Genomic DNA, 21,965 nt, shown 5'->3' on the forward strand with positions numbered 1-21,965 from the left:
ACAACGTGGTTGTGAGTGCTGTGAATAGGATGCAGGTGTGCATGATTAGAGTCAATGTGAGTGTTCTGGGAATTGCAGTCCATGGCGGCCATGTTTGTAAGCCGCCATGCAGGATGGGAAATGTGACGTGATGTGACAAGAAATAAAAGGTGATGTAAAACAGGTGAGGCAATTGTCTTATCATAGTATATAAGGATCCTCCAAAAAAAGGCCTAGTCCTTAAAGAGCAAGGATTCACTTAAATTCACAAAGTAAAACATCAAACAATGTGTATTCAATGTAGTACAGGGTGAACTGAATTTTCAAATGATTCTTTTTGCTTGTTTTTTTTTTGGATTTACCATACTGTCCCAAATTTTTCGGAATTGGGGTTGTATGCTGTCTTTATGTCAGCATGCTCTGCTGGTTCATATGGCAAGTTGCACAAATTGTTTATCAATCCATAAGATTGTTGTTTTGTGTGGTTTCTAAAGTGTCTGTTTCTGTCCTGTTTGTGAATCACATTAAACTGTGACTAATTTCAGATTGACTTCCAATCTTTTGCAGGAGTGCCACATTAGCAGAACTACCTCATTGTGAAGTCTCCCTGCATTTACAGGCAGAGACAGGATGTACAATTTTTTGATTGCAGAGGCCCAATATTTTGACAACCCCTAAGACAAAGTGTACATTTACCCACTTCCAGAGCTTGCTTTCCCACTTCAATATATTACTTGTGATTTTTGTGGTCCCTTAGTGGTTGACATAAAACAGCACTGTGGTGATATTGGTCTACACTAGTTGGTTATGATCTTCCTCTCTCAGTGCAAATGTTTTGACTTGCATGTAGAGAATGTTGATATGTTGGAGCCTTGTTGGGATAGGAAGTATCTGGCATTACAGTTTCCCTCTTTGCAGGAAAATACATGGACCTTATCAATGCTTTACGATGAGTGCACATGCTTTTGTCACTACTACTGTACATTCACAAACAGACATGCCTTCATGATATCACTGATGGGATCTGAGCATTCAGTCAACCCTGAAACAGTCAGAGGTACAACATCCCCCATTTTTCATTACTGGAGTTGACGATATGAGCATCTGAGCCAGATGCAGGATGTCACTCCATTAATGTGAAAGCAAAGGAATCACCTGTGTACCACAATAACTTGAAAATGGTCTCTGGTCACAAACCAATCATGTTTGTTGACCACATTCATCACATACTGTTTGATAAGCGTAACATAGCATATGAAACAGTAGCAGTTTAAGAACCAATGTAGGTTTCTTAGATAGATTCTGCCTCTTTTATTTATGATGCAAAATAGCTTGAAAGGAAACTAGCTTGGTGATCTCTATTAGCTATTTCCCTAGTAGCAACTGTACTATTGCAGTCAATATAGACAGTTTGCGCTGGTCCCCTGTGTTTACTAATGTTTGACATTTGAGTATTTTCAGAATAAGATTCACTGAAAGTAAATTATGCCCAGGAAGCATGGTCACACCCTGATCTGTCATAAAACCCCTTTAGTGGCACCAGCATGGCCTGCAGTACCGTATATCCCTCTGAAACTCCATCAATCCAGATTTCTTTTCGCAAGGGCTGTGCTACTGTAAAAGACAGATGAGCTGCTTTAAATCATGAAAAAATGTTAATTTTAACTTAAAAGTTGTGATCGGTAGTGTTTGACAAAATACTTCTACAAGAATTGTACAAATAATGCTTCCTCCTTCTGGCCTGTGTAAGGCATGTACTGTTGTAGTTAGTTCAGGATAACTGAGCAGATATCAGACAGGTAAGGTAAGGGTTGTTTTTTTTGTAAGGTTCAGTGGACCCTGTAACTTCCAACAGACTTCTTTATCAAAGAGGTCTTGGATAGCCATTATTTTTCAGCAATGTGTTAGGATGTATGAAGGTTTAACCTTTCATAAGTATATAACTACTAGAGGATATGTCATAGCACCTCATATGCACAGTATATTATTCATTCACTGTACTGATGATTTTATACATGTTGGTTTTTTGCAATAATTATTGTTTGCTTATGATAATGATAATGATAATGAGTCTTTATTGGTTACATATACAGTAGAATTATATGTTATAATTGTATGTTAAGAACTAGGTTTCCATATTTAGCACAACACAGGCTGTGACCATCTTAAAATCTCTTGGACATGTGTCCTCCATGTTTTCTTGCCCAGAGTGACAGGGTTCCTGTAAAACGGTCACATTGGCAGCATAAGCATAAAAAAGCAGGTCAAAAAACCCACACACTGAGGTGTGAAGGACTTTAGCCTTCCTTGAGCTAAGCTTTTCCAACCTCTGAGAAAGACTGATGCATCAACAAAAAAAACCCCACAAAGGCGACAAGAGTTTCACACTTTCAGTGAAAAAAAGTCATTGTGTTGTTAAACAACCAGACAATCTAATAAAAAAACATTACTAAAACACCTTAATGTATTCCACAGATATTATAATTTCCTTCTACATTAACTTTATACATGTATATATTTCTTTTCTTTTTTTTTAAAACATTGACTTTTTATAAGCATTTTATTTTTCAAGCATCATCAAATTCATTCTCACATCAAGAAATTTCTTGCACACATACTTCATAAATATATAGCTCTAAAAATGATGAGAAAGTAATACACCAATCAGCCATAGCATTAAAACCACCTGCTTAATATTATGTAGGTCCCCCTGATGCCACCAACAGCTCTGACCCGTCAAGGCATAGACTCCACAAGACCTCTGAAAGTGTGCTGTGGTATCTGGCACCAAGACAGCAGATACTCAACTGGATTGAGATCTGGGGAATTTGAAGGATAAGTCAACACCTTGAACACTTTGTCATGTTCCTCAAACCATTTCTGAACAATTTTTGCAGTGTGGCAGGGAGCATTATCCTGCTGAAAGAGGCCACTGCCATTAAGGAATACTGTTGCCATTAAGGGGTGTACTTGGTCTGTATCACTGTTTAGGTAGGTAGTATGTGTTGGTGTTCGGTGGTGGACAGAGGTCAGCATGGGAACTCTGACCGGCCTGCAGCTACACAGCCCCATATACAGCAAGTTGTGATGCACTGTGTGTTCTGACACCTTTCTATCTTAGCCATACCCATGACCCTGTCACCGGTTCACCGGTTGTCCTTTCTTGGATCACTTTTGGTAGGTACTAATCACTGCATGCCGGGAACACCCCACAAGACCTGCAGTTTTGAAGATGCCCTGACCCAGTCATCTAGTCATCACAATCTGGCCCGTTTGTTGGTGGCATCTAGTCATTCATATCCTTACTCTTGCCCATTTTCCCTGCTTCCAGAACTGAGTGTTCCCTATCCCACACTTTGATAGGTTTCATTGTATTGAGATAATCAATGTTATTCACGTCATTTGTCAGTGGTTTTAATGGTATGGCTAATTGGTGTATAGTCTAGTTATAAGAGAATCAATTTGATTTAACAGCACAATCTGAACAGCGGATTTGGCAGGACTATGCCAAGTAAAATAGGTAGAAGTGCCATATGCACTGAAGATTTTGTGATAAAACTAGTAAACATGATAACATTTTATTTGAAAATATGAATCTAGAGTATGTGAGCAGTAAAGTGGGGAATCTAGAACATTTTCTATGTTTGTGTGAAGTAAAAATACAGAGAAATACCAAAAAGATCAATCTAAATTGTCATTTGTGTATGTGGGCAATAAAGTGAAGGTCAAAACATTTTTGTGTATGGGACATCATGGTGCTTTATAAGGGAGACAGTGGCAGAACAATCTTGAAAAAAATATACCAAACCAGAGACCCTGAAAACCACAAGAGACACATACCGAGTAAACCAATGCTATGCACTGCTGCTCTCTACTGCTGACCGAATGAATGACATTCACTATGCAGCGTCACCCTTCAGTGTTTTCTAGTCCTATTTCAGATTTGAAATAATAAAATACTCTTTCATTTGTTCCAGATTTTAGTTTCTTTTGCAAACTAAACAGATCTTGTAACTTGAGATTCACAGAAATGCAGGTTTTCCATTCCAGACAGCAGGAAAATTCAGATTACTTACACACTAAAAATATCCTGAATAAAGTTCAGATTTGATGGAGCTTACATATACATTTACATTTAGATCACTGAACAAATACACTTATTCAGAAGTGTTTGTTTTCTCTATGAAATACACATCCTTGTGTTAATTCATTAGGTCTAAAGCCTTGTTTATATTGCACTGACAGATGCCAACCAACACCAACAACAATAAGTTTATTGGGATATATTCTGTCAAAACTGTCACGTACACACTGCCCCAACAGACACCAACAAACTTTTTCATGAATAGTCAGACTAGTTTAAAAATGAGTGAGAGAATACCATCAAAATAAAACCCTGCTGGTGGAGGTTAATGCAACATGAAAAAAAAGTAAGACAAGGGATTTTTAACAGAAGTGTTAAGTGTTAAGTGCTTGGTGAAGAGGTAGGTCTTCAGACTAAATCTTGGAGGTAAACCTACTTAGCTGAGTACATGCTGTCACTAAGATCTGGCAGGAATTGTGGGATGAAGAGGAAATTTGGAAAGATATACTGAATGTATCCTGCATCAAAAACAATATTTTAAGAAAAAGTCAATTTTTCATACCTGATTTAAATTATTAAGTGTACGCTATCGGGCAGAACTACCCAAAAGAAAGGTCAAAGAGCAGCCAAGCAATCAGACAGAGTTAGAACAGACTCATAAATAAGGACAGGGTGCTGAGTGGAGTAAATTTCATAGAATCCAAATCCAAAGAAAGTGCAGAGGCTATGCAAAAATGCTGGAAACATGATGAACATAATATAGAATTACAGAAGAATATTTACATAACATTACATAACATGTGCATAATCCAATCCAGTAGGAAACCGCACAGTCACGGGGAGAACATGCACCGAAACTCTTAGACGTAACCTGAGTTCAGGATCGAATCAGGGGTCATGGCAGTGTTCTGCTCTGGCTGATTTCCTCTCATCTGGGCCCAGGAAGAAGTCACACAGACACCATTGTTCAGTGATTATTGATGAAGAATGATAAATGTCAATTGGAACATGTGACAGATATAATCAAAACATCTATTACATATGTTTGAGTGATATAAGAACCACAAGACATCTAGTCTACTAGATAATGAGAGAAGAAGAAGAACCGAGAGAGAGAGAGAGAGAGAGAGAGAGAGAGAGAGAGAGAGAGAGAGAGAGAGAGAGAGAGAGAGAGAGAGAGGACAAGAGGACAAGAGGCAGGGGGATTAGGAATGCTCAAAGCAGCACATACCAAGAACACAAAACAATTTGGTTCTGATACATTGTGACACAAGCTACAAACTTTCAGAATTGAGACACAGAGATCATGCCTGAAACTTATCAATAATATAATATAATATATTGTAGTTATTATATAATATTTATAGAACATTCGAAAAGGGATATTCAGACATTTGAGGTTATATACATTCATTTTATTTTCATTATTCATATCCTTTTTTTGTTATGTAAGAACACTTCTTCATTTTGCCCTACGGGTATGCAAGTGTTTGCTGAAACATTTAAAAAAAAATCTTTTATTAATCATTCATAAATGATAATTGTCTGGTGAAGAGGGGGCATGGTGGCTTAATGGTTAGCACATTTGCCTCGACCTCCAGGGTTGGGGGTTTGAATCCCACCTGTGTGTGCTTCGGGGGTTTCCTCCACATACTCCGGTTTCCTCTCCCAGTCCAAAAACATGCGTTGTAGGCAGATTGGCATTTCCAAAATGTCCAGAGTGTGTGGTGTGTCCCTGTGTAGGATAAGCGGCATGGAAAAAGGATGGATGGATGTCTTGTGAAGGTGCTGATGATGCTCCAGCACACAGTGCAGCTGTAGTGAGCCGCCAGTCCTCCAGAGGGCGCTGTTAGCAAAGACACGTCATAACGCAGGCGGAAGTTGTCAAAACTCTACGGTGTTGGAGCATCGAACGTTCAAAACAGTGCTTTATTTTGAAGCTATGAGCCGTAAAAGAAACCATAGTTTTATTGAAACGGGGCAGTTGTCTGACTCTCAGGCTGCACTGATGGAAAGCACAGGGCCCTCTGCTCGAGCGGAGGAGAGTTTCTGCGAGCTGGAGCTTGATGAGGAGTTGGTGTGTTCAGTGAGTGAGATCACCGAGCACCTCGGCAGGAACATCACCGTGGCGCTGGAGGAGGCCCTGTCCGAAATCCGCAAAGTAGTGAGCGCACGGACCAGGCTCCTGAAAATGGAGCTGAGGGAGAAGACCGATGAGATCGAGCTGCTCAAAGCCCGGCTAGAGTGTGTCGCGAGTGAACCGGCCAACAGGAAAGCCGACTTCGTCCAGGCGCCGCAGAAGAGCAGCAACACTGAGCCAAAGAAAGCCAAAGCGGCCGCTCCCGCTGTCAAGAAGGAGAACATCGACGCCATCTGCGATTACCTGATGAAGGACAAGAACTCTCGCGGAGGAGGTGCTGATGTGGAGGGCGAGCGGCAGCACCAGGCCTCTCTCAGCCCCTGGACAGAGAGCGAGGACATCTTCAGCATGCTGCCCTCCGCCAGCAAGAGACTCTACGATTATGAGTGGATGTCTGGAGTGGAGCTCAACTCCACCTCTGAGTATAAAGGTAACGAGAGAGAGAGCGCGGCTCTGAACATCAATCAGGCGTTAGTACTCTACTAAATTACATCTAAGGGGTGTTACGGTTTGACATTTTCACGATATGATATCCTGGTTAAATTATCGCGGTTTCACTGTATTCATCATTATTAAAAACACAAGCCAGTACTGAAAATTTAAAGGAGGAAATCCTTGTAGAAAAGTCTCTTTGTGCATCTTTATATATAGAAGTCATTTCTATTTTTACTTCTATAGCCTGTGCGTACAGGACTTTGTGGAGTTATTTGCATTGCGATTTGTGGAGGGTTTTTTTGCACTTTTCTTGGTGTTTTTTTTTTTTGGCATAAAACTACTTGGTGAAATTTGCAATTGCACATAATAGTTTTTCACAGTGATGTTTGTTGGGAAATGAGACCTTTTTAGTTGTACTTGTGTTCTACACACGTGAATTGAAGAAGGGTTTTGGTTGAATGCGTGTTGTGAAGACGTCACGTGACGCGTCCTGGCCCGGATCTGCAGAAAATCTGCGGTAACTTTGAAAAAATGCAAGCTCCTTCGAATATCGCAGAGTTCCTTGTTTGTTTTTTTTTCCGATTTGTTTCTGCGATCGCAAAATGGCAAGATTCTGAAGGGACTATATAGCATTTTTAACGAAGGACATTGACGGTGTTCACATGCACATCAAATCTTCCAGTCCTTCCAGGATTTTGCAATCGCAGAAATGAACGCAAAATCAAGCAAACTCTGCAATATTCGGAGGAGCCTGCAATTTTTCAAAATTACCGCCGATTTTGGCTGCAACCTGAATGTTCTGAAGAGAATCGATGATTGCTTTGTGGCAGAGGTTCTTAACCTTTTGTAACTTAAAGCCTCCCCTATCATGTGGCACACCCCCCCCCCGTATAATGATTATCTATTCTATATGAAATATATATAACCTAATGTATAATTTGTTTGGATAGATGGCTAAATTTATTTTCATGACATTGTTAAATCTCCGGCTCTCAGCCTCTCACTGAACAGAGCAGATGCAGAGAGAGGTGTGAGTGCAGCGGGAAAGCAAGACCTCGCACTTTCAGCACAGTACTGGTGATATTTGGAAAGTTGCTAAGGTTTGTTCAAAAAGTCGCTAAAGGGGTCTGAAAAGTCGCTAAGTTGGCAACACTGGTCTGCACTGACAGCTAGATAAAAGGCTAAGCTCCGCCTCTCCCCAGCAAAAAGAAAATACAGAGGGAGAGGGAATGCGGGGTTTTTCATTTATGAACATTCTATCTGAAAAGCAATAAAATACACCGAGTACACAAAAGCTGCCCTGTCTGTTTTTTTGTTTGTTTGTTTTTTTTTCTTGAAAACAATTTGCACCCCCTTTCAGAATCTCTCCCTGATCATGCCCCCACCCCCTTGTTGAGAACCAATGCCTTATGGGATAGCGCAGTGTGCATTGCGTCCATACTGCAGAATTTTGACATACTACATAGGGCTGTGACGGTGGCCATGACAACTGCCACCTGTTGTGGTGTCACATCACACACCATGTTCATGTTTCTGCTGGAGTAGTCACTATAGCAAGTACAAAGTACAACATTTTGTATACATGTGTAATAATAATAACAGTTGCTATATTACTTTGTATTTATAGCCTGACATATAGCGGGAGATTTCATGTTTACACAAATGACGTAATCATAATCAAACCTTATATGGTGTCGTCTGTTGTTAGTTTGGCGAGGGTTTGTTTGAGCACGGCAGAATCCAGTCAGGAGAATTCTGCGATTTCACTTCAGGTTGTGCCGCTGTGATGGATCTTGTTAGGAAACCAAATGTTACAGCGGCGATCTGAGAACGTTTTAGATCCATGCCTTAGGGATGTCCCGATAACAAAAATCTAGTAGTCGGTACCGATACTACCAAAAGTACACAATACTCGATACCACAGTGTGGTATAAAAATAAAATAAATGAAAACCTCTCCTGGAGGACATCCTCCTCTGGCTGATACTGGGGGGGGAGGGAGGGAGGGAAAGAGAGAGGGGGGGGGGGTTATGAAACAGTGTCTGACACTGACTAATAAAACAGTGGAGGCTACAAGTGCTAAGGTGCACTCAACACACACCCCTTATACTCTGAATGCAAGCATTAGTTTAAATTCACTTATATGGTGGCAGGCCAAAAAGATTTATTAAAAGCATGAACATTTGAATAATTATTAGTGACATTAGGCTACATTTAGCTGACAGGACACGGGCTGAATGGCGCTGCATGGTGGCCCATTAGGAGGTAGTTTATAACATTGCAATGCGTTAGCGTCGTTAACAAATAATTGGCTATCGCAAACATTACAAGGAGCATAACGTTAGCTGGTTTCACGGCTACAATGCCAGTTGCCTCAAACAAACTTAATATAGGACCATCTTTCAGGTGCTTCACTAAATTCCAGGTGTTTTCTCGCTTTGTTTGAAATGAGCGATAGCATCGGTTGCACACTGGCTTCACAGCGTCAATTATATGTTTGTTGTCATCCGCCTCGAATGCGAAGTATTTTGATATTTGACTCCTTTCCTCTCAAGTCGGGGCGAAGCTAAACTTGTTGCCATCTTCTGTAGTTTTTCCCGTGTGTTTGTAGGCGTTCTTCTTCTTCACCACTTGTGGACCGACTAAAACACTTATGTGTATTTGCTACCCCATCAGTTCCAGAAGAATTGCAACCTACATTCATTACCAACAGTACCTATGCTACTGCAGAAAAACAAGTACCGTCACGTTTTAAGAATGTTGGTACCGAAGTATCGGTTCTCTTGACATCCCTACCGTACCTAATGAGAGAGATGAACCAATAAATTTGGATGAAGCCATATGTCGGCTTTGTGGGGAACAAGTGTGGGAACAAGCGGGCAAACGCTAGAAATCTCAGGAGCCATCTCCAGGAATGTCACCCAATTGTGTATTTAAAAATGAGATTTTTAATGTATTATTTAGATTTCGTCCTAATGGTATTTCTTTCAATGTTTTATAGGCTTGTGGTATGCTACACTTGTAAATGGGGAAAAAAAATATTCATCAGAGAAGCATGCGACCGTGTTTAACTCCATCTCTTTATTGACGTTTACCCTTCTATTCAATTCAGTTTTATTTGTATAGTGCTTTTAACAATGGACATTGTCCCAAAGCAGCTTTACAGAAATATATCAATTCAGAATATAGATTTCAAACATATGCATTTGTCCCTAATGAGAAAGCCAGAGGCGACGGTAGCAAGGAAAAACTCCCTGAGATGTTATGAGGAAGAAACCTTGAGAGGAGCCAAACCTTCTCCTCTTCCCTTGCATGCAATCACAATACCGTATCCCACAGCACCCTCAGGCGGTTTCTCATTGCAACAACATGACACAACAAGGCTGTGTTTGAGTTCTTTCATTGACGGTCATGTTAAAATAAAACCTCCATTTCATTTTTTTATATTGAGGTTTTTATTTAATTTTTTTTTTTTAAATGTAAATTTTTATTTAAAAGCTGCCACCATCACAGCTGTAATACTACATGTAAATATATGTCGCATCAAGAATTGAACAGTGTATTTTTAAGATCTTCAGCAGACTTGTAGCTGTTACAGTATAAGGATTTGTCCATATTGTGCAGGTCTATTATGTAGTTATTAGACATGAGATGATACGCTAAAGCCCCAATACGAGAAGTACGTTGATGCAGGCTTTTACATTGATCACCTAAATGATTAGGCTACATAACAAATTAGCATCATCACCACCACTACTGTTGTCTGAGATCCACCTGAAATGCATGAGTGCGTTACACTTACTGATTTAATTGTACAGATGAGAGAGACAATTGTGATTTTATTTTGTATATTTCTTCATCCATCCAAAATAATTTTCTGGTTCTGCCACTGCCGGAGCAACACACAGCATGCTTATGAGTCGTTTTAGATGCGCGTGTGGTTTGCATCTAGCACAGCACACAGGCCTGCATTTCAGACTGTGGTCAAGCCAGCCATAATAGAAACCAGAGTACACTACCGGTCACTACTATGTTTAGACACACTCATTCTTATTTTAATCCCAACACACACACACACACACAATGTATAATAATGATAATAAAGTCATCAAAACTCTGGAATAACACAAATGGAACTATGGGAATTATGTTGTGATAAAAAATCCAAAATAAATCTACATAACTTAATATTTTAGCATCTTCAAAGTAGACCCCCTTTTTGCCTAGAATTTGCAGAAATGTATTCTTGGCATTTTCTCAACCGATTTCTAGAGGAATCGCCCTGAGATGCTTTTAAAACATTATTAAAGGAGTTCCCACCTATACTGGACACTTAATGGCTGCTTTTTGGAATATTTTGCTTCAAGTCATCCATCCATCTTCTACCACTTACTCCTTTTCAGGGTCACAGGGTAACCTGGAGCCTATCCCAGGGAACATCAGGCACAGGGCGGGGTACACCCTGGACAGGGTGCCAGTCGATCGCAGGGCACAATCACATACACACTCACACCCATTCATACACTACGGACACTTTAGAAACGCCAATCAGACTACCATGCATGTCTTTGGATTGGGGGAGGAAACCGGAGTACCCGGAGGAAACCCCCGCAGCACGGGGAGAACATGCAAGCTCCGCACAGACGGCCACGGAGGGAATCGAACCCCGGACGTGTGAGGCGAACATGCTATCCACTAAGCCACCGTGTGCCCGCTTCAAGTCATCAATTTAAAAAAAAAAAGCGAGAGCGAGAGGTTTTTTTTTTTTTCAAATAAAATGTTAATTTTCTAATGAACGAAATGAATATGTCGGCACAATTACATTATTGTCTACAACACCGATTTCAAACATTTAATCATACACCTTCAGATCAAAAGGCTTTTAAGATCAAGAGAAACGTTTCAGTCGAGTGTCTCCAAACTTTTGACCGGTAATGTATGTACAGTGGTTTTTATGGTAACTACCTTCACATACGTAATGTCAATTCTGGATAGTGTTTTATGAGGTGTTTACGTATTATTTTTTTTGTCCCCCAAGTTCACGCAAGACGAATGAAAAGCTGCAGGGTTTATGTTCGACACCTGCAGCATAACACTTCCTTCTGTTTAGGTTAATCTTTTGGACTATTAAGTAAGCATGATAAGCAAGTCCTCTGTATGCTGCTGCCTCTGCTGCCTAGTGTGTAATAAGAGGTAGAGCTTATAATGAACATTAAACGGCTATTATCGCAGTACACCTCAGAGAAGCAAAATTAGGGGAGGATGTGTTCATTTCCTCGGAAACTAATCATACCTTGTTGCTGTTGCTTGATCAGGTGAATCTGAGTCCAAGTGTGAGAATGCTGCAAGACCATCGGCTGAAGAAGAGTCTGAAGAAGGGCGAGGGATGGGGCCGGTCTCTGACGATTCCTCTGCTCCATTTGCCCTGGATGCTCACGGCTCACCAGAGGAGGACAACAGCAGCCCAGTGGAGGACAGTATTGACCGATTAGATCCAGGTTGGAGTTCTAAAAGGAGATGGCATTTCAGTTAAGGCGTGGACTTTCACTAACAATAAATTTTACTAACAACATAACACAGCTGTGTTCCCAGCACTGGAGACAGTCAATACGTTTACATGGACAACAATTATCCGATATTAAGACGATACTCGGATTAAGAAACTAGCATGTAAACAGCGATTGTTGACGATCTTAATCTGACTAAAGTCATACACGAAGTAAACACAAATCGAATTAAGACGTGGAGTATTCCTGTCTTAGTCGCATTATTGACGTGCGTTACAGACCTGTATGCACCTTAATCACACTTATTAACGTCATGTGGGAGTTTTCACCACATTTTTTGACAAGACACACACACACACGGCCGTGCTCAACCGTTTGACAGTAAACAAGAGCAAATATTTGTGACTCAGTCAGGATAGAGTAAACCTGTCAGTCAGATTGAAATTTATATTCCGGTGAACCAGGTACAATTGAATAATGTACGACTTCGAATTATTCCTCATCTGGGATGGCAGGTCTGTGTGTGTTTGTTGTCGGCTTCCAGAAAGAAGTTGCCCTGATCACGCTGATTTGTTAATTTGTTGTTGGTTTGTTTTTTTTTTTAGATATTCTGGATATACAGGGTTTTCTTTGTTTGCATTTTTTTTTCCACATTTGCACATTTCATAACCTTTGTGTCAGTAGCTAGTTTGCAAAAAATATTTAGTGCCCGATTACACTATATCGCCAAAAAGTTTGTGGACCCTTGACCATCACACCCAAACTGTTTCCACAATGTTGGAAGCACACGATTGTGTAGAATGCCTTTGTATGCTGTAGCTTTAAGATTTCCCTTCACTGGAACCAAGACTCGCAAACCTGTTCCAGCAGGACAATCCTCCTGTGCACAAAGCGAGCTCCATAAAGGCATAGCTTGCCAAAGTTGGAGTGGAAGAACATGAGTGACCTGCACAGAGCCCTGACCTCAACCCCACTGAACACATTTGGGATGAACTGGAACGCTGACTGCACCTCAGACCCCCTCACCTGAGACCAATGCCTGACCTCATTAATGCCCTGATGGCTGAATGGGCATTAATCCCCACAGCCACACTCCAAAATCGAGTGGAGAGGCTTCCCAGAAGAGTGAAGCTTATTATAACAGCAAAGGGGGACTAAATCTGGAATGGGATGTTTAACAAGCACATACAAGTGTGATGGTCATGTGTCCACATACTTTTGACCACATAGTGTAGAATTCCGTACAGTATGCATCCAGTATGTGCTACTGCTGTTTTTTTTTTTATTTATTAATGACGTTGGATTATGGAGTAAATAGTTTTAAATTAGAGATGCATACTTCTATTTGCTTCTTTTCTCAGGAGTATAAGATGCATCATGTTTGAAACTTACACTACTTAATGCTATACGACCATAACATTCTTTCAAGCCCTACTCTTTTTCTTCCTCAGACCAGCACTTCTCTGCCCCAACCTTCATCTGCCCCTTCTGTGGAACCCTCTGCCCTGACTCTTCGTTCCTGGAGGAGCACATGAAGCTGATGCACCGAGAAGAGAGCGCTCAGGCTGCTCAGTCCGGCTCCTCTTCCAGTGGAGGTCAGGGCAGCGAGGGAGAGCTGTGGCGGAAGGCAAGCTCTAGCGAATCCCAAGCTCGTGAGAAGAAGGTGGAAGGTGGCTACGAGTGCGGAGACTGCGGCCGCCGCTTCAACTACCTGGGCAACCTGAGGCAGCACCGGCGCATCCACACGGGTGAAAAGCCGTTTGTGTGCTCTGAATGCGGTGAGAGATTCCGGCACGCTGCTCGCCTCAAGAGCCATCGGCTCAGCCACAGCGGCGCACAGAGTCCCTTCCCGTGCCCGCAGTGTGGTAAGGGCTTTCCTGTGCTCTCCGGTCTTAAACGACATCAGCGTGTGCACACTGGCGAAAGCCCTTACGCGTGCCCCCAGTGTGGCCGGCGTTTCAAAGAGCTCGGCAACCTGTACACACACATGCGCATTCACAGTGGCGCCACCCCCTACACCTGCTACCAGTGTGGCCGAAGTTTCAGACATTTAGGGACTTACAAAAGCCATCGCTGCACCCCCATTACACAAGTACCTAGTGCACATGGTCCAGCGTGGCCTCAAGAGGACAAAGTCCAAACTGGATAAATTGAGTTCTGCTAGCTTGTTGATTTAAGGCACTGTAGTGCTATGTTTCTTCTTCAGCAAATATTTGTTTGAGGAATATCAAACCTCAGTGGCGAGGATGCGAAATGTTCTGGACAGAGATAGGACACTTAAAAAAGGAAAGAAAGATGTTCTGCAATCTTATTTTTGGTTCAGGTATGCTGAAACCTTCAGTAGGACAGATGATATAAAGAATCTGATTAAATCAGGTCCTAAATCAGATGTTAATCTCGAGCGGATGGGTTTGATGTAAACCAGGAGATGTCTTGAAGTGAGCAGAAATTAGCACATGCTGCTTTAACCCAGGTTTGTTTTGGGAAAATAAGACATACAGCATTAAAATATTCTCACAATTAATATGGACTGTGTTTCCAAAACAAGAGCATGCATGTTGATTTGTGAGAGTAATATTTACTACACAGCTGTTGAAATATTTTTTAAATGTGTTTTTGTTTTGTTTTTTTAAAGAACCGTTATTTTAGTTCACAACAAGCTTCGGTTTTGCAAACAGCCTGAGTTTAAAAGCATCTGAGCCTTTTGTGCTTTAGATATCCTTGTAAGAGCAATGCTGCTGTTGCCCTCTGGATGATGTGTTACTGTATCGACTGCTTCAGTAGTTGTATAGGGAATATCCTAAACTGCCTATTTGTGTTCTAGTTTACTAATTTATCATGTAATTGACACTATTAACAGTTACTTTGGAGTTATTTAAATATGTCCACTCTTCTAATATCTAAGAAAAGTCTATTATGTGCAAAAACTATGGAAAGCAAAACAAAAACTTGCCTTTTTTTTTTTTTTTTTTTTTTTTTTTTTTTTTTTTAAATTAAATATAAAGACTGTTGTGTAGGTATTTTACATGGTAAGATGAGAGTCAGCAATTAAGTTGTTGTGATATCAATTGCATCATAGGACTTTTATTGAAAATTATACCCAATGTACAAAAAAAAAAAAAAAAAAAGGATGACTGTTAGATAAGGTGATACAGACTGTCCGTTATCAAATACCATTGGACTGGTCTTTACCAGTTACTGCCAACGTAGTTGTAACCCTAATTAATAAACATTATATGATCTGAAACATGAATCCTCTATTACTTCATAAATTTGAACGTTAGCTAGGCCAAGTGCCGAAGTAACTGTGAAAAAGCTGAGAGATCCACTGCTCAGGACAGCCACAGCCTGAACATTCCACAAAGCTGGCCTTTAAGCAACAGTGGCAAGCCATATGAAATCCCTTTAAGAGTTTGCCTCAAATCAGGTTGGAGACTCGGTAAACATGGAAAAAGTTTCTATGGTACGATGAAACCAAAACTGTGCTTTTTGGCCTTTGGCAAAAAGTGCTACATTTGGAGGAAACCCAATACTGAGAACACCACCTCCACAGTGAAGCATGGTGCTAGTAGCATCATATCATTTTGAGAGTAAGCCTTGGTCTCTTGGTTCCTTCTGGACTAATGCCCTCCTTACCTGGTCACTGACTTTTTGATGGATAGCTCCCTCTAGGCAATATTGTTATGCAAAATATTCTTTAAGTTCTTTCACTAGGTTGTGGAGGCATTATGTTTTCAGGTCATCTGTGCATCTGCCTGTCCGTACAAGATTCTCGATATCTCAAGAACAAGTAATTGAATGTTTGTAGGATTTATATGGAATTATCATTATAAATAGTAGATGAACTAATTAGATTTTTTTTCTCATTCATGTATAGGAACACAAGGCCCATTTTCTGGCTATCGAAGATTTTTGACATTTGTCTGTTTGTTAGTAACAAGAAGGACTAGACTTGTTGGCAGTGAAGACGTCCCTGCCAAGGCTGTTGGCATTGCAGCTCTACTTCATCTCAAGATGTTCAAAGTTTGGGAAATTTTTGAATAACTAAATCCAGGTTTATGCTTTTCCAGAAATTTGTCTCAGACTTTATTTGAGAGTTCCATGGTCTTCTTTGTGCTGTGTGGTTAGGTATGTTCTCTAATAAACTCTGGGGCCTTCTAAGTAGATGTGATTTTATCAGATTGACTCCATTTGACTAAATATGTGACTTATGGTTGAACCAGAACTACTTAATGGGTTTTACCATGAAGTAATGGGGGTAAATACTTATGCAACCACAATTTTTTCTTTGTAAATACTTATGTAAACTATGTTGTTTTTACACCTACATGAATATTTTGAACTATTTATTATGTTGATTCATGACCGCTCCTAGGTCTCTGTGGTCTTCTGATCAGTCACTCCTGGCTGATTCACCGTCTCGGTTGAGGCTGACGTGTGATGGTGACTTTGCCGTTACTGCGATATGGCTAAGGATCAGCCTACCCCTAGTCATCAGGAGGGCCTCCTCAGTTACCATTTTCAAATCAAAACTAAAACATATCTTTTCACACTTGCATTTTGAATTTTCCCTATTTATTTATTTATTTATTTATTTATTTATTGTTATTACTATTTCATCTCTTAGCATTATTCTTTATTTATTGTGCCCTCTTGCGTTTTTAGTCTCGGTTTTATTCTTAAGTATTTTAAATGTGCTTTATCAATAAAACTTACTTAGTTATTTACTATATAATCCTGATTAAATCCAGTGCAGTTCCAGGTCGTAATACTACAAAATGTAGAAAGGTTCAAGGGGTGTGAATACTAATGCAAGGCACAGTGTCTTGTGCGTAGTATGACACATTGGTGTGCTCCAATCAGAAAATCCGAATCAATAAATAATCCCTTATTTAGCAGAGATCTAAAGGAGTTTAATCATAATAATACATTTGAGTGGCTCTGGCTGAAATAGTGAATGTTTTCCTTCATATCTTTTGCTTGTATTTTTCTCATTTGTAAGTCGCTTTGGATAAAAGCATCTGCTAAGTGAATAAACGTAAATGTAAATATCTATTACTTTGCCTTTATTACCCTCTTAAAAGAGTGGCTCTATAACTAAGAGCAAAAAAGACTATGATTATGGTCATAAATTTAGAACAAGAATGTTCCTGATATGGCTGCAATCGTGTGAAGAAAAATTCAGGTGCAGATAATGATTTCTCACCAAGACATGGGCCGACACACACATGCTGAGGGTGATGATGTGAAGAGTTTTGCAGTGTGAATGTGTTTCTGTTCACTACTGTAGCAACCACTGAAGTGATGAAAACATAGCAGCTCAATCTGGACTGCATCAGGATAGATGAAAAGAGAGAGAGAGCACAAAGGGTTTAAGAGAGAATGCAGATAATCCTACTGTTGCTATAAAAGCTATGATAACCATGCATATGCCTATTTCTAACAAAATTACTGACCCTTTTGTTTATTTCTTTAGTGTTTTTGGTGAATGGCAGTAACATCTTTATTTAATATACTGTATAACAGAGCTAGAAGCTGGTTGGTTTGTATTAATCAAAACAAAAACAGTCTATTGTCAACAATGTGGAATCATTATACAGAATAAATACTACAATGTTTCACAGTTGGGATTAGAGTCATATGCTGGGATGCAGTGTTTTCCTTTCTCCAAACATAACCCTTCTCATTTAAACCAAAAATTCTATTTTGGTCTCATCCATCCACAAAACATTTTTCCAATAGCCTTCTGGCTTGTCAATGTGATCTTTGCAAATGCAGAAGGGCAGCAATGTTCTTTTTGGTAGAGCAGTAGCTTTCCTCTTGCAATCCTGTCATGCACAACATTGTTGTTCAGAGTTCTCCTGATGGTAGACTCATGAACATTAATATTAGCCAATGTGAGAGAGACCTTTTATTGCTTAGTTGGTCGACCACTCCCGAGGAGGGTAACAGTGTTCTTGAATTTCCTCTATTTGTACACAATCTGTCTGACTGTAGATTGGTGGAGTCCAAACAATTTAGTGATGGTTTTTGAACCTTTTCCAGCCTGATGAGCATCAACAACTGTGCTGTGAAGATCAGACTTTGAAAGATCCCTGTTCTTTAAATAATAAAGGGTGATTCACTCACACCTGATTGTCATTCCATTGACTGAAAACACCTGACTCTAACTTCACCTTCAAATTAACTGCTAATCTTAGAGGATCACATACTGTTGCCACTCACAGATATGTAGTATTGGATCATTTCCCTCAATTAATAAATGACGAAGAATAATATTTTTGTCTCGTTTGTTTAATTCGGTTCTCTCTTCTTTTTTTTTTTAGGGCTTGTGTGAAAATCTGATGATGTTTAGGTCATGTTTATGCAGAAACAGAAAATTCTAAAGAATTCAGAAACTTTCAAGCACCAATATAAATGTCAGCAGAGCTACACCTGATTCCAACATTTTCTGTGGTCTCTCTCAGGATTTAATCAAGACAGCAGCACCTCTTTTTTTTTTTTTTTCTAATGATCTTTATGACGTTTACCTTTAAAGGAGGGAGACCTGACAATGCAAAAAAAAAAATTGCAGATTAAATATATACAGCTTTTCAACACAAAGAGACAGATGCATGTTGACCTCTTTAATAGCTTCTCTATAATCATATAGGTCTATGTAAAATTGTAACTTTCCTAAATTCCTAAAGACAAAAATATTACTTCAAACAGCTCTGGTTTCCTCTCAGGAGGTTTAGATGTTTAAGATACATGGTGAAAATGTACACTCACCAGCTACTTTAATATGGACACCTGGACTCCACTTCATTCATTCAGTTATCCAATCTGCCAATAACGTGACCACAGCACAATGTATAAAATCATACAGGTTCACAGCAAACATCAGAAAGGTCATGGCTGTTGGTGCCAGATGGGCTGGTTTGAGTATTTCAGAAACTGTTGATAATCTTGGATTTTCACAGCAATAATCTCTATAGCACATCATAGTGTAAAAAACATCCAGTGAGCAGTAGTTCTATTGGTAGAAACACCTTCTTGATTAGAGAGGTCAATGGAGAATGGCCAGATTGAATACCACCTAACAGGAAGGCTCTGGGAATTCTAATAATCATTCTTTACAACTGTGGTGAGCAGTAAAGCATGTCACCAAGTACAACACACCAAACCTTGAGAAAGACAGGCTAGAACAGCAAATCAGGTTCCACTCCTGACAGCCAAGAACAGCAGTCTGAGACTACAGTGGGCAAAGACTCACTGAAACTGGACAGCTGAAGATTGTAAAAAGAGCAGGCGATGTTTTTTCCAATCTTCTACTGTCTAGTTTCAGTTATTAAAAATCTGTTGTTTGGATTGAAGAAGGCACTCCACATGTGAAATCTAACAATATAAAGGAGCATCTCAAACATGGTTAGAAGAAGAGACTCAGGGGTGTTATTCTCTGCAGAGGAGGCTTCAGAAAATATTAATTGAGAGGACACCAATACTTCTGAAATAAAAGCCTTTTGATGTTTGAAAAACTCAAACTACTGTATGCAGCATCTCAAATACTTAAGCTCAAAATGTCACTCATTGCATATGCTACTCGATTTTTTTATGCTCATTTCCACGAAGGACGCTTGCTATATCTACACCTAAAATGCTCAGCCATTTCACGTGTTTTTTGAGGCAAAAAGTTGTTTAGATCACTGTATAAAGTGTGGTATCATGAACATAATCTACAGTGCTGTGAAAAAGTATTTGTATCCTGATTTTTTTCTGTTCTTGTGTATATCTCATACTAAATAGTTTTAGATCTTCAAACGAAATACAACATATAACAAAGGTAAGTTGAGTAAACAAACAATACAGTTAAAAATATATATATATTGAAGCAAAAAAAAAAAAAAAAATCCAACACCTATCACCCATGTGAAAAACGAATTGCCCCTTAAGCTTAAAATCTGATAACTGGACATCAGTCTTTCACAGCACTGTGGTGGAATGTTGGACCACTCTTCTTTGCAGAACTTCTTTAGTTCAGCTGCACAGGAGTGTTTTTGAGCATGAACTGCCCGTTTAAGGTCCTGCCACAGCATCTCAATTGGTTCAAGTCAGGACTTTGACCAGGCCACTCCAAAACTTTCATTTGGATTTTTCACAAGTGAATGTACTCCTATGCTTTAGATCATTGTCTTGCTACATAATCCAATTGTGCTTGAGTTTCAACTTACAGACTGAAGACCAGACATTCTCTTTTAGGATTTTCTGGTAGAGAGCAGAATTCATGTTTCCCTCAATTACTGCATGTTTCCCAGGCCCTGAAGTAGCAAGGCATCCCCACACCATCACATTTCCACCACCATGCTTGACCGTAGGTATGATGATCTTTTTGTGGAATTCTGTGTTTGGTTTACGCAAGATGTAACGGGACCCCTGTTTTCCAAACAGTTCCACTTTTGACATATCAATCCACAGAACATTCTCCCAAAAGGTTTGAGGATCAGCAAAGTGTGTTCTGGCAAAATTCAGACGAGCCTTAATGTTAGTTAAGGCTAGTCTCACCTCCCCACTCTTCCATGGATGGCATTTTTTGACCAGTGTCTTTCTGATAGTGGAGTCATTTATTCATTGATGCAAGAGAGGCCTGTAGGTCCTTTGATGTTGTCCTTGGCTCTTTTGTGATTTCTGGGAAGGGTCACTACTGTGCCGAGTTTTTTTCATTTGGAGATAACGGCACTCAGTGCGGTTCGCAGATCCTTTGAAATAGGCTTTGTAATCCTTCCCAGACTGAAGGATTTCACCTTCTTCCTCATCATTTCTGGAATTTCTTTCAATTTTGGAATAGTGTGGTACTGGATAAGACCTTTTAACCAGCTTCATGCTGTTGAAAAAGTTTTAAGTGTTGATTTAATTGAATAGGGTTTGCAATAATCAGGTTGCGTTTCATATATTTGGGGAATTGGTAACTATGGGGGAAAATACATTTTCACAGGTTCAGTTGGTATTGGATATCTTTTAGCTTCACTACATAACATTATCATTTCAAAACTGCATTTTGTGTTTACTCAGGTTGCCTTTGCTTTATCTTAGATTTTGTTTTAATTTCTGAATCAATTTAGCATTACATATACACAAAATTAGAAGAAAGCAGGATGGGGTAATAATTTAAATTTATTGATTTCAAGTTCAATTTATTGATGGATAGACCCTTGAGATGCAACATCTCGTTTTCAAGGGGGACCAAAAGACACAAATACAAATTAATGCAAATACATAGACAAAACAAAACTAACACACAAAACAACTACAAGCATACAGATATGCCCCTTAAGAATGTGTGTTTTTTCACACGGTATCACGCGATTCGTCACGTGTGATCATTCACGTGTAATCACGCCGTATACTGTGCTTCACACAATAACCACCAGGTGGCGCATGGAACAACATACTGTAGCTGAACACAGTTCAATAAAAATGGAATGTGTGGTCGAATGGTTCACATAAAAATATTACGTTTCTCATGAAAACTTATGATAAACCTAATTTAAACAAGTTTCTTATTACAAGATTATGTAAAATATAAAGTGAGTGCAATCGAATCTTGTAGTATAGGTACTTAAGGTGGCTACTGTTTGTGTGCTAAATGAGTGCAGCGGTAACATGCAGGTTTACTATGCCTGTGATTGGGGTTTGAGCCTCAACTAAGTGTTTATTTAAATGAGTTTTTTTCACTGTAGAAAATTCTTCGAGGTAACATTGAATGAATTCCGCATGAACAAAGATTCAGGTGATAGACTATTAGCAAGTTATTATCATTTATTCATATAATTCCAACAATTATT

The 21,965-nt window shown here is 39.6% G+C and overlaps 1 protein-coding gene across 1 annotated transcript; it reads left to right on the top strand.

Moving 5' to 3' along the window:
• The first annotated feature begins 5,472 nt into the window (after positions 1 to 5,472).
• znf16l (zinc finger protein 16 like) lies at positions 5,473 to 18,420 on the top strand. Its single transcript, XM_017473211.3, has 3 exons — positions 5,473 to 6,633; positions 11,953 to 12,135; positions 13,596 to 18,420. Exons 1-3 carry the CDS (start codon positions 6,006 to 6,008, stop codon positions 14,291 to 14,293), a joined length of 1,509 nt encoding a protein of 502 aa, XP_017328700.1. The 5' UTR covers positions 5,473 to 6,005; the 3' UTR covers positions 14,294 to 18,420.
• Positions 18,421 to 21,965: the final 3,545 nt, after the last annotated feature.

This window comes from Ictalurus punctatus, chromosome 7, assembly GCF_001660625.3.
Source record: "Ictalurus punctatus breed USDA103 chromosome 7, Coco_2.0, whole genome shotgun sequence".
Taxonomy (NCBI): domain Eukaryota; kingdom Metazoa; phylum Chordata; class Actinopteri; order Siluriformes; family Ictaluridae; genus Ictalurus; species Ictalurus punctatus.